Genomic DNA, 20,583 nt, shown 5'->3' with positions numbered 1-20,583 from the left:
CCCGTTCATCCTCTGTCTCTCTCTGTCTCAAGAGTAAATAAACGTTAAAAAAAATTTTTTTTAAATAAAATAAAATAAAAAAGAAAGAGGGGGGGAGACAGAGAGAGAATCCTAAGCAGGCTCCGCACCGTTAGTACGAAACCCACCCGACCAAGGGCTCGATCTCACGAACTGTGAGATCATGACCTGAGCCAAAACCAAGAGTTGGATGCTTAACTGACTCAGCCACCCAGGCGCCCAGTTGCCTGGTTTTTAATTTGACAGTTTAACATAATTTTCTAGGCACTAAATACTTTTGTCTTCACGTACACATAACACACCGCATTATGTCCTTTGGATAAACTTTAATTTAACCCCTCCGCTGTGTGTGCACTTAGGGTGTTTCAGGTTTTCTGTTGTGATTAACACTGCTGTGGTAAAATTCCTACGCTTAAATCTTTTTGCCCGGGTCACCGAATAAGGAATAAGTAGGAAATGCTGCCTGACTGCAGTGCACTTGTACCCGTGGAGGCGTTTAGGCTCTGCTCTGTCATCTCCATCACAGACCCACACTTTGGGGCCACAACAACGTGGTCCTCCCCAGTCTTTCTACAAGTGGCCTCTTGGCCAGCCGGTGTGTGGGAATTTCTAGATGAATGATTCTGGGCTGTACGAGGCACATTTCTCCACTCATCTCTTCCTTCCCAAGAACAGGACCAGGAAATAGTGGCTGGAGCTGGAAAAACAGGCAGAAGGGTCAGTGAGAGAAAGAGGGATGCGGAATAGCCCCAGGCACCTGCTGAGGGAACCCTGGTGCACTTGCTGGAGACAGAGGATCGCCAAGGGGCCCCGGGCACAATTGAGAACGCAGTGGAACAAACAGGGAAAACGGGAAAGAGAAGCCCAGAAGCCAGGGGCAGCAGAGAAACCAAGAAACAGTCACTGGGGCTGGAGAAATGGAGAGCAAGGAAAAGGAAGCTGGTCCGAGAACAGTAAGAGGGGGCTCCAAATAGGAGCAGGGATCAGAATGTAGAGGAACCAGGTAGCAGCCAGAGGGAGCAGGGACCATCCAGAGGGATGAGAAAACAGAAGATTTGGCTCTAAAATGGAAAAAAAGCAGGTGGGTATGGTGTTCCAGGCAAGAGCCTGTGAGACAAGCAACCTCTCAAGGCACCAGGGTTTAGAGGGGAATCTGAGGGGATGGGGAAAGGCAGAGGTACCGGGGAACAAGGAATAGGAAAGAATGGGAAGGGACTAGATAGCAGCCAGAGCAAGCAGGGGCCAGCTGCTGAGGCTGCAGAACAGGTGGAGGGGTGGGGAAGGGACTGACCCATGGGACAGTTGGAAGGACAAAGAAAGGCCTCCCAGGCTGAGGAGTAGCTGAGGAAACCAGGAGCCACATGGAACAAGGAATAGTCTCTGAGGTTGGGGAACAGCCAGAGGGAACAGCAAAGCTGTGCTGGGCACTGGGTGTCTACTAAGAAGTCCCAGGGGCTAACCAGAGGACAGGGACACAACGAAGTGGGCATTCAAAGTTTACCAGGTGTTGGAGAGTGACTCGAGTGACCAGAGAGCAGCAAGAGGGACTAGAGAACAGCTGAAAGGCATAGTAGCCATTCCTGAAGCTAGTTGCCAGCCAGAGGCCCCACGCAACAGGCACTGGGGTGAAGGGACAGTTGCAGAAGCTGGAGAGAGGCTGAGGAACCACCAGAGTTCCCTGGAATAAGGTGACAGGGATTTCCTGGGACGTGGGACTTCAGTGCTAAAACAGAGGAAGTCCTAGACAACTGGAACAGTTGGTCACCCTACCCAGGAGGCAACCAGAGGAACCAGCAAATAGTCAGACATGATGGAAACGATGGACAAGGTGAAAGTACAGAATCAAGCATGGTGCAGAGTGCACAGAACCAGTAGACTTTGGTGGTCAAGAGCCTAGGCCAGGAGCCAGGTCGACCAGCTCTCCGCAAAGTGTGGTCCCCGAACCAGATGTGGGAGCATCAAGTGAGGGTGTCTGAGAAATGCATTCCAGGACTGCCCAAGGCACAGGAAAGAATTGGGACTGGGCGGCAGTCAGAGGGCTCAAAGGGCAGTCAATCTGTGTCAAACAGAAGGAACAAGTAAGGCTCATCAGGACCAGGGAACAGCCCGATGGACTAGGGCACAATCAGAAGAAATGTACCACAGACTAAGGATCAGCTCAAGGGAAAACTGTCCAAGGAAAACACAGGACAGTCAGGGGCAGCAGGAAGCAGTCAAAGGGAAGAAGAAACAGGAGGCATGGAACAGTTAGAGGAATCCAGGGGCAATCAGGAAAGAGGCCAGGGACAACCTGCATTAAGAGGGAACAGGAAACAGAGGGATCAAGGAAGAGTCAGATGGGGACTATGCAGGCGGAATAAGGACCAGCAGAGGGAGCAGCAGGGAGAAGTGAGGCACAGTAGTGGGCAGGAGAAGCAGGGGAAAGCCAGAGGGAGGAGCATAGGGGCACCAGGGAACGGGAATAGCCAGAGGGAGCAGAAGGGATCCGAACAACCCCCGCCAAGGGCAGACATACAGAGAGGCTGGGTATCTGCCCTCTGGGGAGGGCACAGTGAGCCAAGAAGTCACCGCACACTTTCAGCCGGCTCAGCGAACATGCTGGAAGCCCTTCTGCTAGGCTGGGACAGGGTGTAGAAAGGCAAGATCATATATCACAGGAGGTGATGCAGATATGTTCTCGGGCACGAATGAGGGCAGCCCCCAAAGTGGGAGGACCCAGCCCTAAGCCAGCTGCAGGGTGGGACAGAGAAGGTGGCAGGGACACAGTGGGTAGTGAGCGCTCAATCCCGGCAGCCCAGCACGCCCTGGGGATGAGAGCGCACGGTGTGCCGGCTCCAGTGATCCCGAAGGGAGACATTGCTGTGTGGGTCGCTGGGGAGCCATGAGGAGCTGGAGTGGGGACCCTCACCTAGGATGAAGAAGTCCTTGTAGGGGTCCTGGTGGTGCTAGGGACACATGCCATCCTCCATGGTAGAAATGGGCCAGAAAATCAAACCTTCTCATATGTGGCAGATGAGACTGGAATCTGGATGAATCTGTACCAGCAACTTTCTACCCAAATTCCTAGTACCAAAATGCCCCCTCCCAAAGCTTCTATTTTAGTGGGGAAAGGATCAAAGAGGGGCAGCTGTGGGCAGCGTACCTTGCGTGTATTCATCTTGTGTCAATGCTCGTAATGCCTATCATGGTCTTTGTACACTTTCCCTGAGAATGTGGCCTTAGTGACTCCCAGGGAGGGGAGAGACAGATGAGGGTGGTCTTTCGTCCACCAGCTTGGGCCGCTGGAGTTGTTAAAATGTTTGAGAGTGTAAAATGATGGAACATCTTCATTCGTTCCTACTGGTTGGTAAATAGCCACTCCTGTCCTGCTGCCTGAGGCTCCTCCCCTGTGTTACCCACCACACCTGCGGGCCTGTCCTGGGTAGCCGGCAAGCTGGTGGGTTGGATGGGCAGGCAAAATGAGAGCTTCGCTCAAGCCTGACCCCAGGGCTCTCCCTGGTTGACTGCTCTTGGGTGAAGAAGGGGGCACAAGTCAGGGGGTGTTGCTAGGGGCCCAAGTGGAGGTCCTGCTCTCAGTAACCCTCAGGGCCGTGCTCAGGAGAGCTGGTGGGTGGAGAAGTGCTGGGCATGTTCTGGTGCTTATGGATCTGCCTCCAGGAGCTACTGGTGGTGGAGAACGTACTGTGAGTTCCCTGCCTGCTTGGTGCCCCTGAATATTCACCAACAAAGGGAGGGTGACCCAGGCCCCCAAAGTGAATAAAGGCTCCTCATTTCCTCATAGTCAAATCATTGGATCTCTTCTTTGATACTTAGCATGTTTTCTGTCTTGTTTAGGACATCCTCACCTACCCCGAGGCCTGACCAAACATTTACCTAAATTTTATTTATTTATTTATTTATTTATTTATTTATTTATTTATTTATTTATATTTTAGAGAGAGAGCACGCAAGCAGGGGAGAGGGGCAGAGAGAGAGAGAGAGAGAGAGAGAGAGAGAGAGAGAATCTTAAGTATGTTCCACACTCAGTGCGGAGCCCAACTCAGGGCTCGATCCCACGACCCTGGGATCATGACCTGAGCCAAAATCAAGAGTCAGATGTGCAACCGACTGAGCCGCCCAGGTGCCCCTCACTTACATTTTCTACTAGGAGTTTCAAAGCTTGGATTTTCTTGAAACTTTTGGTTCTTTTGAAATCATTTTAAAATTAAGAGAAGTTACAAGAATAGTAACATCTTGCCACATTTGCTTTTGCTGTCTCTTGACTTATGCATGTATGTTTGTGTGTGCATGTGTATATGTTTATACACACAGATATAGTTAAAACTTTATTTTCTGGTGGCGCCTAGGTGGTGCAGTCGGTTAAGCGTCCGACTTCAGCCAGGTCACGATCTCGCGGTCCGTGAGTTCGAGCCCCACGTCGGGCTCTGGGCTGATGGCTCAGAGCCTGGAGCCTGTTTCCGATTCTGTGTCTCCCTCTCTCTCTGCCCCTCGCCCGTTCATGCTCTGTCTCTCTCTGTCCCAAAAATAAATAAACGTTGAAAAAAAAAAACTAAAAAAAAAAAAAGTATGTAATAAAAAAAACCTTTATTTTCTGAACCATTTGAGAGTAATTTGCAGACACAATTCCCCTTTACCCCTAAATACTTCAATGTGTATCTCTCGAAACCAAGGACATTCTCTTCCATAACCACAGTACAGTTACCAGAATCAAGAACTTCCATACTGATGTTACTACATACCATGAGGGTACTAACATACCATGTATTATCTAATTATCTGACATCTCATGTGTAATATACAGTTTTCCCAGTTGTCACAATAAGGTCCTTTAGAGCATTTTCCCCTGATCCAGGATCCAATCCAGCTGCCTGCATTGTGTTTGATTGTCATGTCCCTTTAGTCTTTAATCGGGAACAGTTCCTCAGCCTTTCCTTGATTTTCATGACACTGAACATTTGGAAGAATGTCCCTCAATTTGGATTTGTTCCTGCCTCCTCATTTGATTTAAGTTATTCATTTTTTTTTCTCAGAAATATCACAAAAATGATGCTGTGTTCCTCTCAGGGCTTCATGTCAGCAGGCATTCAATATCAATGTAACCTTTCTTGATAATACTAACTGATTACCCACGACTACAATGGTGTCCGTCAAGTACTATAACCTGACCATCTTTCCCTGCGTAATTAAAAACCATTTTGTGGGGGGATAATTTGAGACTACATAAATGTCCTGTTTCTCATGTTCTCTGATTTTAGCATCCTGTGGTGATTCTTGTGTGTAACAGTTAATTACTGTACTGTTTCCCTAATGATGTTCTAATCCCATCATTTCTCCTACATTGATTAGTTGGCATTCTACTATAAGGGGAAAATATTCCTCTCTCTGACCGCTGGAAGTATAATTACATGCCAGGCACAGTGAGCACACCTCGATTTGTCATTAGTCACCAAGAACCAGAGCTTTTTGGAGAAAAGACAGACTCCAGGGCTAGAGCAGAGAGAGTACAAAATGATCCTGGAAGAACTCATTGTTCCGGAAAGTAATGAAGTGCTCAAAAGATGGGGACGAGTCGACAGGACACAGGAGCTACCTTGAAGGAGCTCCCTCTGGTCCAGTTTGGGACAATTTGAGTAGCAAAGTATAATAAAGATAGCAATAAGTTATAACCCACGGCATAAAGTAGGAAGTCACCAGTTCATTTAATAGGTAAATAGGTTTGTAGGTAGGCAGACAAGGGAGAACTGAGTGCTTCTTTTTAATAGCATTCTGATCTTTTCTGGTGAGTGCTTCTTTTTAATAGCATTCTGATCTTTTCTGGTGTGCCCATTCCTCCGGTCCTTCTGAGGCTCATATTGGTAGTTTGGTATTCTTTGGAAATAATTACAGATTTACTAGAAGTTGCAAAGATAGTAGAGAGAGGTCTCATGTATCCCTTTACCCAGTTTCCCCCAGTGGTTACATCCTGCATCACTAGGAAACTGACATTGCTACAGTGTGTGTGTGTGTGTGTGTGTGTGTGTGTGTGTGTAGTTCTCTGCCAACCATGCATTGATCCCTGGGAAATAATACACATACAGCACTATTCCATCACCAAACAAGTCTACTGGTGTTAAAATTTTACCAAAGTATAGAAAACTCAGCTGCCTTTAAATCCCTTTACCCTCAAAAAAAAAAAATCCCTTTACCCTCACCGGTTTATATTATAATACAGTTGTCTTAAATATTTCCCTTACATACATGGAGATCCACAATAGACAATGTTAGACTTTTTGCTTTGGCCCTCAAACATAGTTTAGGAAAAAACTCAAGAGGTGGGGTACTGGGTGGCTCAGTTACATGTCCGGCTCTTGATTTTGGCTCAGGTCATGATCTCATGGTTCGTGGGATCGAGCCACATGTCAGGCTCTGTGCTGACAGCATGGAGCCTACTTAGGATTCTCTCTCTTGCTCTCTCTCTCTCTCTCTCTCTGCCCCTCCCCTGCTCACACACACTCTCTCTCTCAAAATAAATAAATAAAAATTAAAAAAAAGAAAGAAATCTCGAGAAGAGAAGCAATGTCTACTGTCTTTACTCATATTTTTGCTTTTTCCATTTTTTCTTCTTTCCTGATGTTCCAATTCCTTCTCTTATTATCTCCTTTCTGTTTTGAGAACTTCCTTTAGCCATTCCTTCAGGGTAGGTCGGCTGGCAACAAATTTTCTTAGTTTTCCTTCATCTGAGAATATCTTGATTTCCTTTTCATTTTTTCTTAGTAACAGTTTTACTGAAATAATGACTTCCATACCATACAATTTACCCATTTAAAGTGTACAACTTACTGTTGTTTATATTTATGGGTAGGAGCAACCACCACCACAATCAATTTGACAGCATTTCCATCACCTCAAAAAGAGGCCCCATTTCCTTTAGCCATCACTCCTCCCCACCCCACCCGTGTTCCCTGCCTCCCTTAACCTTAAGCAACCACAAATATACTTTCTGTCCTCTAGACTTCACTATTCTGGACAGTTCACATGAATGGGATCATATAATCTGTGGTCTTTGTGTCTGGCTTCTTTCACTCAATGTAATGTTTCAAGGAGCTCCCTCTGGCCAAATTTGGGACAATTCGAGTAGCAAAATAAATAATGATAACCATCGATTATAACCTGATGAATAAAGTAGGAAGTCACCATTCCATATGATAGGTGGGTAGATTTGTACATAGGCAGACGGGGAAGAATGTAGCATGTTGTGCGTGTACATGTTGTAGCATGTATCAGTACATCGTCCGTTTTTATGGCCGAATAATATTCCATTTTATTGGAAATGTTGATGGGTCAACATTTTGTTTATCCGTTCGTCATCTGATGTACATGTTGGTTGTTTCCACCTTTTCGCTATGATGGGTAATGCCACTATAAACATATGTGTACACATTTTTGTGTGGACATATATTTTCATTTATCTTGAGGATACATATACCGAGGAATGGGATTGCTGGGTCAAGTGGCAACTATGTTTGATCATTTGGGGAACTGTCAGACTGTTTCCCCAAAGCAGCTGTACCATTTTACACTCCCCCAGCAATATATAAAGGCTCCAATTTCTCCACATCCTCACCAGCACTTGTCGCTATCTGACTTTCTGATGCTAGCCATTCTTGTGGGTGTGAGGTAGTATCTCATGGTAGTTTGGATTCATAATTCCCGCATAATTAATGATGCCAAGCACCTTTTCATGTATGTATTGGCCAGTGCCACTTCATTCCTTAAGAATAGTTTTGCCAGAGCCAGATACGGAATTCAGAGTTGCCAGTTCTCTTCTTCCAGCCCTTGAAAACTGTTGGGCCACTTCCTTCTCTCCCCCATGGTTTCTGATGAGAAATCCACTGTCACTTTAATTGTTTTTCCCCAAAAGGTAAGTTGTGGTTTCTCTCTTGCTGATTGCAAGATTTTTTTCTTTGTCTTTAGCTTTCCGAAGTTTGATTATAATGTGTCTTGGTGTAGATTTCTTTGGCTTACCCTTTTGGGGTTCGCTCAGCTTCTCGAATCTCTAAGTTGATACTTTTGCCAAATTTGAGAAAATTCCGGTCAATTTCTTCAAATACTCTTTCAGCCCCACACTCTTTCTCCCCTCCTCCTGGGACTCTGATGACACCAATGCCAGATCTCCGATTATAGTCTCACAGGTCCCTGAGGCTCTGCTCATTTTTTTCCAGCCAATTTTCTTTCTGTTCATATTGGATCATTTCCATTGTTCCATGGTCAAGTTCTCTGAGTCTTTCCTCTGTACTGTCTACTCTGCTGCTGAGCCCACAGTTGAGTTTTAAATTTTTAGTCATTGTATTTTTCAGTTCTGAAATTTCCATTCAGTTTGTCTTTATATCTTTTCTTTCTCTGCTGAGACTTTCTATTTTCAAATTTAAGTGTATTGAAACATTTTTATGATAGCTGCTTTAAAATTCTTGTCAGATAATTCTAACTTCTGTCTCATCTCAGTGTTGGTGTCTGTTGATTATCTTTTCTCGTTCCAGTTGAGATTTTTCTGCTTCTTCACATGATGCCTGATTTTCAATTATGTCCTGGATATTTTGGGGAACTATGAGACTTTGATATTATTTAAATCTTGTGTTTAATAGGCCTCCTCTGACACTGTTCTGCTAGAAAAGGAGAATCTTCTTCTTCTGAAGAGAATTCGGAAGAGGATTCAGAAAAATCCTCCTTACTGCCACGTGGAAGTGGAAGTTCAAGTTCCCCACTTGGCCTCCTTTGACACCCCAGAAGGCGCCAAGCACCTTGTTGCTACTGGGAGGGGGTGGGTAGAATTTCAGGCTTTCCACCAGACCACCTCTGACACCACCCTGGTGGGAAGACAAGACTGACACCTCGTTTTTGAGTCAGGGGTGGAGTCCAAGATCCCCACCTAGCCTAAATTGACGCTGTGGGGGAAGGGTCTCATTACCCACAGGCTGGAATGAAAATCTAGCCTCCCCATTCAGCCTTTACTGATAAGAATGGAAGTAGGGGGCACAGTTATTTCTGTGATGCCTGGCTGGAACAGGGCAATATGATCTAGGTTTTTCTCTCTTGCTACGTTGCCTTTTTCCTGGTACTTGAACTAATGAAAGCAGATTTCTCTGGCTGTTTCTGCCTGTGCCAGTTGGCATTCTAAGTTGCCAGTTTCTCTAGCACCTGAGGATCATGACAGGTTTGCCTCCCTCTCTCCAACGGCCAGAGTATTCTTATCTTTGTTTTATATATAATATCCAGGGGTTTTAGCTATACTTAGCAGGAGACCTAGGAAGAATTATGTCTATTCCATTTTGGTCCCATTGGTAATTTTTAACTTATTTTTTTTAAGTTTTTAAATGTTTGTTTATTTTTGAGAGAAAGAGAGAGACAGCGAGAGAGAGTGAGCGAGCACGAGCAGGGAGAGGCAGACAGAAAGGGAAACACAGAATTGGAAGCAGGCTCTAGGCTCTGAGCTGTTAGCACAGAGTCCGATGCAGGGCTCAAACGCACGAACTGCAAGTTCATGACCTGAGCCGAAGTCGGACCCTTAACTAAGCCACCCAAGCACCCCTAACTTAATTTTTGAATAGGTAATACATTCACATGGTTCCCTCCTTGAACTCCCCAGATCTCTCTAGCAGAAAACCGGTCTTGGTTAGTTTGTGAGTGGGTGGGGTATATGCTTAGAGATTATGCAAATGAAAGCAACGAAGAAACTATTCTTAATATTGTTCACAGAGTAGATATTGTTACCATTATGTTGAACACTGATTTTTTTAATTAGTAATTTTTAACTTTTTATCATGAAATATTACACACATTTGAATAATGCTGCCATAAATATTCTTGACCATGCCTCTAATTGCACATGTATGCATATTCAGATTGGGCATATTTCCATGAATGGAATCACTGTGTCCTAGTGTATGCATGTTTCAACATTACCCAATAAAGAAAAAATGCCTTCTAACGTGGTTGTGCCAATTTACACCATCAACAATATGATAGTTCTCATTGCACCATATTCTCCTCAACACTCCGTACTATCAGTCTTTTTTATTGAGGACATTCTAGAAGCCATATAGTGGTGTCTCACTGTGGTTTAAATTTGCATTCCCTGGTTACCAAGGTTAAGCCCTTTTCATGTTTATTGAAACCTTGGATTTCCCCTTTTGTAAAATGCCTGTTCAAATGCTTTGCCCACTTTTCTACTTGGCGCTCTCTTTTCTTCTTATTGGCTTGTAAGAGTTCTTTACATCCTCTAGATATGAACCCTTTGACAGTACTATGTGTTGCAGATATCTTCTCCTTTTCCGTGGCTTTCCTTTTGTTCTCTTATAATGCTGTCTTTTAAATAAATAGAAGTTTTAAAACGTGTTGTAGCCAGACATCAATCTTTCTTTATGGTTAATGTTTTTTGCATCTTGTTTTGAGAATTATTTTCCTAATCTGAGATCATGTCTTTTTTCTGCATTTTTGTTTGTTTGTTTGTTTGTTTGTTTGTTTGTTTGTTTTTGGTGCCAAAACCTGGGAAGGAATTTTCTGCATTAATTTTAAAGGCTTTATTGTTTTGCCTTTTCCCCTACGTTTCTTGTTAGTCAATTCTAGTTCATTCAATTCTATGTTGCCATGGCTGGCACATAATCAAGCAGTAAATGTATACAGTGCCCACATTAACTAGCAGATTTAAACAAAGCCTAATTTAATCCTCATTTTTGAAAAAGAATGACTGAATAAATCAATGAATAAATGTACTACATACGCAAAGAATGCTAAGATACTTCAACAAGTTTTTTTTTCTCTCATAAAATACAAAACCAGACACTGAGTGCAAACCCTGTGTGATACATTATGTCATTATGTCATATACAGATACGTCATTGAAAACAACTTCCTATTTGCCTTCTATCCAACCCCCCAGTGCTGACCATATTGCCTTGAACAGGATTGTGTTGTTACAGGTCTCCGTGTCATTCGAGGATGTGACCGTGAACTTCAGCAGGGAAGAGTGGCAGCATTTGGACCCTGCTCAGAGACGCCTGTACCGGGATGTGACACTGGAGAACTACAGCCACCTGCGCTCAGTGGGTAAGCACAGCTGCCCTGTGTGTCTGCCAGGGGCGTCAGTGTGCTATTTCCATTCTCAGCTGCTGAGTGTTCTGGAACATCTTAAGTGTGTGATGGTGTCATCCTTGATTGGTCCAAGATTCTTCATTCCCTTTCCATGACTATTATTATTACCCTGTTCCCGGTGCAATGCGTGATTACTTTTCTGAAGGGCAAATGGAAATGTCACTGAAAGTCCCCTGAAACCCAATTAGCTGGACCCAATCCTGTATCATATCCTGTCAACAGGGTACCAGGTTCCCAAACCAGAGGTCATCTTCAAATTGGAGCAAGGAGAGGGGCCATGGACATTGGAGGGAGAAACCCCACATCAGAGCTGTTCAGGTGAGTGTGACCAGAGCGGACGGGGGACATAAAAACAAATCGACTCTTTCTAGAAGAAGCTGTGAAGATAACCAGCCTTGAAAGTTCTAAACGTTGGTCGTTTATTGGAGATGGTTGACAGAAGCGTCTTTGATACCTAAACAACGTCTCTAAGTACAACCCTCGCAAAAAACCATTGTCTTGGTTGTTTGGCTTTTTTTTTTTTTTTTGACAGGAGAGCTGTCTCTAGTCTCTGCACCCTGGATCACACACACGTGCCGCCTTATCTTATCTAAGGCCTTTTTATTCTTTCTACTCCACTCCTACCCCCCTTATCTTAGATTCTTTCCTTGTACGTTCAGGTATTCTAAAATGTCTTCCCTTTTATGCCAATTCCACATGCTCCTTCCCTACATGTCCTCCCAGGGGCAACTGACCTACTGCGTCTGGTCTTTGAATTTGTGCCGTGGTCTTTTAAAGCCTGGAGGGTTGGTGTGTGAGTAGGTATTCTTAGTATATGTAAATTGTGTTGCACCACGTGTCTTAATTCTGTTCCTCTTTCTCACTCATCCATGAGGTCTGTCCATACTGCAGTGTATTCCGCTGGCTTCCCTCCTTCAGACTGCTGCAAAGCACCCCCCCTGTGCCAGCAGCACATCTTAACCATTCACCCTGTGGCGGAACCTAGGGTTGTTGCTAAATGAAGCTCCCAGCTAATACAAACAGCTCTGCGAGAACTTTCTACAGCAGTGTTCCCTTATGGAGGGTGAGAATGTCTCAGGGGATGTTTACAGAAGAAGGGATTTGCCTGATCATTGTATATTTCCATCCTGAATTTGACTGAGTGCCACCATATTGTTCTCAGGTTGACTGAACGAGTCTATACTAGCAATAGTTTCTGCCAACGATTAGTAGAACCAAGCTTTCTCATCTTTTGGCCAACAATGGGTATAAAGTGGTATCTCATTTTTTTATTGCACATCTCTCCAATACCTAGTTTCAGCCTTTCATGACTGATCTGTTGTGGTCTGTTTGAGTTTCCCCTTCTATGAGTGACCTTGTTCATGTTCCCCGTGTTTTGCTTGAGTTTCCTGTTTCTTTTTTTTTCTCTTCAATTCTATATGTTCAAATTTTTATTGTTACCTTCTTTTTTCTTCTTCTTTTTTCTTTTTTTAAAATTCATTTTAATCCAAGTTAGTTAACATATAGTGTAGCATTGGTTTCAGGAGGAGAATTCAGTGATTCATCACTTCCATACAACACCCAGTGCTCATCATAACAAGTGCCCTCCTTAGTACCCATCACCCATCTAGCCTATCCACCCCTCACCCACCTCCCCTCCAGCAAACCCTCAGTTTGTTCTCTGTATTTAAGAGTCTCTTATGGTTTCCTCGGTTTCTTACTGGTTTACATCCAATTTATTACCTGCCCTTTTTCCCAGTCTTCTCCTCTTCCTTATCCCCATACGTGAGGTTGCCCTAGGGACGCTGCCTACTGTTCACCAGTCTTTCCTTCATATACATGCAAGGATGCATCCATACTGAATTCTGATGACTCTGCTTTTGACATCCCCAGTCCGGTTTTCTCTGGCACTTTATTTATTTACTTGCTTATTTTTTAAAATTTTTTTCATGTTTATTTTTGAGAGACAGAGAGAGAGACAGAGTGTGAGCAGGGGAGGGGCAGAGAGAGAGGGAGAAACAGAATCAGAAGCAGGCTCTAGGCTCTGAGCTGTCAGCACAGAGCCCGATGCGGGGCTCGAACTCACAAACTGTGAGATCATGACCTGAGCCTAAGTCCAATGCTTAACTGAGCCATATGGATACCCCTATTTACTTATTTTTATGGTTATTTATTTTGAGGGGGGAGGAGAAAGATAGAGAGCAGGGGAGGGGCAGAGAGAGGGGGATAGAAAGAGAATCCAAGGCAGGCTCTGTACTGATGATGCAGGGCTGAAACCCACGAACCGCAAGATAATGACCTGAGCCGAAACCTAGAGTCCGATGCTGAACGGACTGAGCCACCCAGGTGCCCCTGGTACGTTATTTTTTTAATTTATTTTTTAATTTTTAAATTTTATTTTAGAGAGGCAGATGTACGAGCAAGGGAGAGGGGCAGAGAGAAAGAGAGAATCCCAAGCAGGCTCCATGCTCAGCAGGGAGCCTGACACAGGACTCGATCCCACGACCCTGGGATCATGACTTGAGCCAAAATCTAGAGTCTGAGACTCAACCGACTGTCCCACCCAGGTGCCCCTTCACTGGTACTTTAGTACTAGATTTAGCTTCCTAGAAAGTTTCCTTGAGATGTTTCTCTTGATCCTCAGTACATAAGAAATTTGAATCATCATCTCACGCATTACCTTCTCACCTTCAAATTCTGTCACAGTCTGTCAGTGCTTCTTAAATCTTTTAGTCTTTTTTTTTTTTAATTAATTACCTGCAGTTCCTAGTGCCTTTCCATTTTTGCAAATATCATTTTTGGATCTCAGCTCATCTTCTCAATTCCCAGTAATACCACCTAAAACCAGCTTCTTATTTTCTTATGCTTGGATTACGATGATTCTATTCCTGATTGAATTTGCCGATTCCATTCTTTTTATTAGTTCACTTTAAGTGCTAATGACAGATGTCATTACCTAAAACATTCCATTTATGTTGTCAGCTTTATGAAATAAACCCAACAATTACTTAGTATGTCATAATTAAACTCTTCTTTCAAAGAGATAAACAATATGGCCACATATTTCCAATTCAAACTTGTATCTGTATATTTTCTATAACCTCTACTCATCTCTGTTTTAAACAGTTTGATTGTTTATTGATATTTCTATCAGTAATTGATATTAATAATTTATCAATGTAAATAATTCTATGCGTTTTGACAAATGCATACAGTCCTATAACCACCACCACCACTGTCAAGAATATAGAGCAAAAAATTACACCACACCCCTTTGTTGTCACTCCTTCCCACTACTTCTGGCCCTGAAAAATACTCATCTTTTTTCTGTCCTTATAAGGTTTGCCTTTTCCAGAATGTCATATATATGGAATCATATAGCACGAAGCTTTTTGAGCCTGGCTTCTTTCACTTAGTATAATGCATTAAAAACTCATTCATCCTCTTGTATGTTTCCATTGTTTGTTATTTTTTTATTGCTGAGTGGTATTCCACTGTATAAATGTACCACGGTTTGTGTATCCACTACTTGAGGGCTATTTGGATGGTTTCCAGTTTGGGTGATTATAAATAAAAGTGTTATGAAGTCTATTTACTGGTTTTGTGTGATGAGAAGATTTCAGTTCTCTAGGGTAAATACCTAGGAGTGGGATTCCTGGGTTGTATAGTAAGTGTATCTTTAATTTTATTAGAAACTGCCAAACTGAGTTTTAAAGCAGCTGTAAAATTTTACATTCTAGCCAGCTATGTATGAGAATTCCAGTTGATCTCCATCTTTACCAGCATTTGGAATTGTCCATTTAAAATGTTTTTAGCCATTTTAGTAGGTGGGTGGTAGTATCTTACTATGGTTTTAATTAGCATGTTTGTAATGTCTAATAGTTAACATCCATATATCTTCCCTGATGGAGTATTTGTACAAATATTTTGTCCAGTTTTCTATAGGGAACTTTGTGTTCTTATTGAGTTTTGAAAGTTCTTTGTATATTCTGAACACAAGTTATAAGATATGTGTTTTGCAAATTTTTCTTTTTATTTTCTTATCAGTGTCTTTCATAAGACATTTTATTTATTTTTTTAAAGTTTTCATTAAATTTTTAACGTTTATTTATTTTTGAGAGAGAGAGAGAGAATGAGAGAGAGAGAGAGAGAGAGCATGAAGTGGGGAAGGGACAGAGAGAAGAGAAAGACACAGAATCTGAAGCAGGCTGAAGGCTCCAGGCTCCAAGCTGTCAGCACAGAGCACAACACCAGGCTCGAACTCACGAACTGTGAGATCATGACCTGAGCTGAAGTCGGATGCTTAACTGACTGAGCCGCCCGGGCACCTCTCATGAGACATTGTAAATTTTGACAGAGCCTAATTTATCTATTTTCTTCTTTTACAGAGTGTGTTTGGGGGTTGTATCTATGAAATCTTTACCTAATCCAAGGTCACAGAAAATTTAGATTTTATATTTGGTTCTGTGATCTCTTTTCTGTTAATTTTTTATGTGATTCAAGTATGGATCAAAGTTCAATTTTTTACACATGGCCATCAAATTATTCCAGCATCATTTATTTTTTAAAAAATGATGCTGGGGCTCCTGGGTGGCTCAGTTGGTTAAGCGTCCCACTTTGGCTCAAGTCATGATCTCACAGTTTGTGTGTTTGAGCCTTGCATCAGGCTCTCTGCTCTCAGTACAGAGCCTGCTTTGGATTCTCTCGCGCGCGTGCGCGCGCGCGCTCTCTCTCTGTCTCTCTCTCAAAAAGTAAACATTTAAAAGATTAAAATAAACGATCCTTTCTTGGGGCACCTGGTTGGCTTAGTCAGTTGAATGTCCAACTTTGGCTCAAGTCATGGTCTCTCAGTTCATGAGTTCAAGGCTTATGTCAGGCTCCTTGCTGTCAGCATAGAGCCCGCTTCAGATCCTCTGTCCCCTTCTCTCTGCCCCCTCCCACTTGTGCTCTCTCTCAAAAAAAAATAAATAAACATTAGAAAAAAAAAATGATCCTTTGCCAACTGATTTGCCTTTGCACGTTTATTGAAAATCAGTTGCCATATGTGTGTGGATCTCTTTCTGGAGTCTTTACTCCATTCCTGTGATCTATTCATTTATCTTTATACTATTCCCACACTGTTTTGATTAGTATATAATAAATTTGAAATCATGCAGTGTTAGCCCTCCAACCTTGTTCTTCTCTTTCAATTGTTTTGGCTATCTGAGTACTGTGTATATCCATTTGAATTTTAGAATCAGTTTTTCAATTTCTACAAAAGTGAATTTTGACTGGGATTATGTTGACTCTGTGGCTCAGTTTGGAGAGAACTGACATCTTAACATTATTGAGTCTTCGAAGCCATGAATAACTTATACATTTCCATTTATTTAGGCGTTCTTTACTTCCTCTCAGTGATATCTTCTACCTTTCAGTATAGAGGTTTTGTGCATCTTTTGTCAAATTTATCCCTAAGTATACCACATTTTTACTGTTTATTTATTTTTGAGAGAGAGACAAACAGACAGAGTGCAAGTGGGGGGAGCCATAGAGAGGGAGGGAGACAGAATCCGAAGCAGGCTCCAGGCTCTGAGGTGTCAGCATAGAGCCCAACACGGGGCTCAAACTCACGAACCATTGAGATCATGACCTGAGCCAAAGTTGGACACTTAACCAACTGAGCCACCCAGGCACCCCCTAAGCATACCACATTTTATGCTATTTCCCCCCAGCTTTATTGAGATATAATTGACACATAACATTATATAAGCTTAAGGTATACAAAATGTAGGTATTGCAAAATAATTAACACCACAGCCTTCGCTAATATCTCCATCCTGTCACATAGTTACCAATTCTTTTTTGTGGTGAGAACATTTAAGACTTACTCTCTTAACACCTTTCAAGTGTATGATACAGTATCGTGAGCCCGAATTACCATGCCGTATCTTAGATCCTCAGAACTCGTTCCTCATAGAACCTAGAACCGGCAGTTTGTACCCTTTGACCAATACTTCCATTTCCTTCACCCCCAACCCCAGGTAACCACCACTCCAGTCCGAGTTTGACTTTTTTTAGATTCCACATACAAGTGATAATACCATACAGTATTTGTCTTTGTCTGACTTATTTCATTTAGCATAATACCCTTAAGATTCAGCCAGGTTCTAACAAATGGCACAATATTTTTCTCATGGCTGAATTATATTCCCTTGGGTGTGTGTGTGTGTATATATATATATATATATATATATATATATATATATATCTTCTTTATCCATTCAACGTTGACTGACAGATTGTGTCCGTATCTTGTTATTGTGAATAATGCTGCAATGAATACGAGAGTGCAGATATCTCTACGAGATCCTCATTTCTGTTCTTATGGATATATACCCAGAAGGGGGATCGCTAAATCATGTGGTAGTTCTGCTTTTAATTTTTCAAGGAACCTCTATACTGTTTTCCATAGCGGCTGTACCCATTTGCATCGCTACCAACAATGCACAAGGACTCCCTTTTCTTCACACCCTCAGCAACACCTCTTATCTGTCATCTTGATGTAGCCACTGTAGCAGGTGTGAGGTGGTATCTCATTGTGGTTTTGACTTGCATTTCCCTGGTGATTAGTGATGTTGAGCACCTTTTCACGTACCTGTTGGCCATTTGGATGTCTTCTTTGTGTTTTTGTCTTAAAATGTTTATTTATTTATTTTGAGAGAGAGCGCGCGCCAGAGAGAGTGAGAGTGGGGGAGGGGCAGAGAGAGAGGGGGAGAGAGGGAATCCCAAGCAGGCTCCTTGCTGACAGCACGGAGCCTGACGTGGGGCTCAATCTCACAAACCGTGAGATCATGACCTGAGCCAAATGGAGAGTCTGACGCTTAACCGACTGAGTCACCCAGGAGCCCCATTTTGATGTCTTCTTTGGAAAACTGTTCAGTTCTTCTACCCATTTTTAATCGGTTTATTTCTTTTTTGTTATTGAGTTGTATGAGTTCTTTATATTAACTCCTTATCAGATATATGACTTGCAAAAATGTTTTCACATTACAGAGGTTGCTTTTTCATTTTGCTGATTTTGTTTTGATGTGCATTTAAGAATTCTTACTTATGTCTACCATATGTGTTAGTGTTCTATGAATCAGACTCTTTATTCTGTGCTCTGTCAATTCAGTGATACATTTTCACCTGGTGATCAGATTTCGGTGTTCCATGAAATGGCTCAGTGACTTTTTTTTTAATTTTTTTTTAACGTTTATTTATTTTTGAGACAGAGAGAGACAGAGCATGAACGGGGGAGGGTCAGAGAGAGGGAGACACAGAATCTGAAACAGGCTCCGGGCTCTGAGCTGTCAGCACAGAGCCGGACGCGGGGCCTGAACTCACGGACCGCAAGATCATGACCTGAGCCGAAGCCGCTTAACCGACTGAGCCACCCAGGCGCCCCTGGCTCAGTGACTCTAGCATATGTGGCTCTTTCCTCTTTCTCACCTTTCTTTCCACAGGAGCTCAGAAAGAAAGCACAGACTTTAGACTATGTGGTAACTGAGGCTTTTACCTCTCTGTTTTTAGAAAGTTCCCAGAACTAAGAGCCTGTTTCTTCTTGTATAACTCAGGGGCTGAGCAGGAGACAGAAACTACCTACTAATTTGAACAGCGAAAGTATAACATAAAGAATGATTGGCTACGGTGAGATTGAAGTGACAAGAGATTAGCTAGTAAAAGTAAAGAGAAATCTAAAGAATAAAGGAATAGCAGATAAAAAGAACAGCTGGTACCTCTAGGGCTGTCATTGAACACCCAAGGAAGGGCCTCCCTTGCTTCCCGGGGATGAATCCAGACCTTGATGGGAGGCGCAGCCATTGGCTCACAGCACTGAAGAAGAGTTACTGCGGTGCCGTACTGGTGGAACTCGCTGGAAATCTGCTCTCTGGGGTTCCAGAGAAAGCTGATCATGCGGAAGCTTCTCAGCGGAGGCAGCCCCCTACGAATCATCTGAGAGGGGTGCTAGGGTAAACTGCTGAGTGCTGCTGGCCATGTCGCACTGCACAAACCTGGAGCTAGAGAAGCTCCCAGAGTTTACGGGAGCTGGGTGCTTGGGAAGCCGTATGAGCCACAGGAGGTAGGTGCTCGAAAAGTCGTCCCCACCGCAGGAGCTGAGGTCTAGAGAAGCCACCCACACTGCAAGACCTGGGCGCCCGGGGAGCTAGAACTGCATCAGCAGCGTGGTGGTGGCGAAGCCACAGGTGGCTGCAGGAAGCCCGGTGGCGGACCAGCTGCCCTTGCTGGGACGGCAGGGGGGCTGCTGAGTGGGCCCACAGTAACCAGGAAGCAAAACCCCTTCCTCCTGCGGTGTTTCTCCATCACCCGGTGCCGAAAAGGCCCAACATCATGCCAGTTGGCAAAGGAAACATATCTAAAGAGACTCACATCCATTTTTGTAGAGCAGGCAAAGGGGAGTGGATTCAGAGCTGAGAGGCAATAGGTTGGTACCTGGCACGTTTATTCTTCAGTTCACTGAGGCAGAGCCTGGAAAATGTTTGGCAAACTTCCAGTTATTGAATTTGGGGAGATAGGCAGCGGAGGATATCTTGCTCTCTTTTGGCAGGATTTTGCAAGTGTCTGCTCAGGGAAATTCAAAGGACCATACATTATACTTGGAAAGGGAAGAAATGTTAACATGTTCAGCCTTTCTGTTGGAGCAGAAAACTGGGCCAAATTAGGTATCAATATGAGCGGCACCCTGTCGGCTTTCTACACTCACAGCAGCTAGAACCTCCCTAGAAGTGTACTGAAATTAGAGCTAATAGCAAGGACAATACATTTTGAATATGCAGAGAAACCAAACAACAAACTCAGTATAAATTCTCTTATGTAAGAATTCAGAGGTGAACGGATGCAGTCAACAGGTCAACTCTACCCCTGACGGGTCATTCAGGGGCCATGTTCCAAGTCATTGCCCTGCCATCCCCCAGGGCACCATTGTCAGCTGCGTGGTTAATGTTGGGTCACTGCTGAGTCCAGTGGGAAGGAGAAAGGGGAAGAGAGTTTTTCCCACTGACTTCAGGCCCGGCTTGGAAGCTGCATATACCTCTTCTGCTCATACTTTTCGCTGGTGAGGACAAAGCCAGGCTGGTAAATGCAAGTGCAATTAGTTGTGGGCGGACGGCTTGTACTTTCTGCCTCAGGTGGCTTTTCCTCTCCTATCTGGCTCTTGTTGAAAGCATAGATCCCTGGGACCAAGGAAAACATGCAGCTGGCTATAGAGTTGGAGCACAGATACCTATTTACTATTTGGATGGTTGATGTTGCAACACTGTTGGGTATAGCTGCAGAGGAATGGGTCTCTGAGGCACAGAAATTTAATGTTGGTGCTCCTATGGTTCAGAGGAAAAGCAAGACAAAGCAGAGAGGTTATAAAGGTTCAGAGCAAGGGCGCCTGGGTGGCTCAGTCAGTTAAGCGTTCGACTCTTGATTTCG

The 20,583-nt window shown here is 43.5% G+C and overlaps 1 protein-coding gene across 1 annotated transcript in view; it reads left to right on the top strand.

Moving 5' to 3' along the window:
* ZNF41 (zinc finger protein 41) overlaps positions 1-20,583 on the top strand; it is a 46,401-nt gene that overhangs the window by 22,436 nt on the left and 3,382 nt on the right. The window contains exons 3-4 of the mRNA XM_043571699.1: positions 10,974-11,100; positions 11,368-11,463. Of these exons, the coding sequence (XP_043427634.1) occupies positions 10,974-11,100; positions 11,368-11,463 (223 nt within the window). The remainder of the gene's footprint in view (positions 1-10,973; positions 11,101-11,367; positions 11,464-20,583) is intronic.

This window comes from Prionailurus bengalensis, chromosome X (assembly GCF_016509475.1).
Source record: "Prionailurus bengalensis isolate Pbe53 chromosome X, Fcat_Pben_1.1_paternal_pri, whole genome shotgun sequence".
Lineage (NCBI taxonomy): Eukaryota > Metazoa > Chordata > Mammalia > Carnivora > Felidae > Prionailurus > Prionailurus bengalensis.
This window is presented reverse-complemented; position numbering and strand designations above follow the sequence as displayed.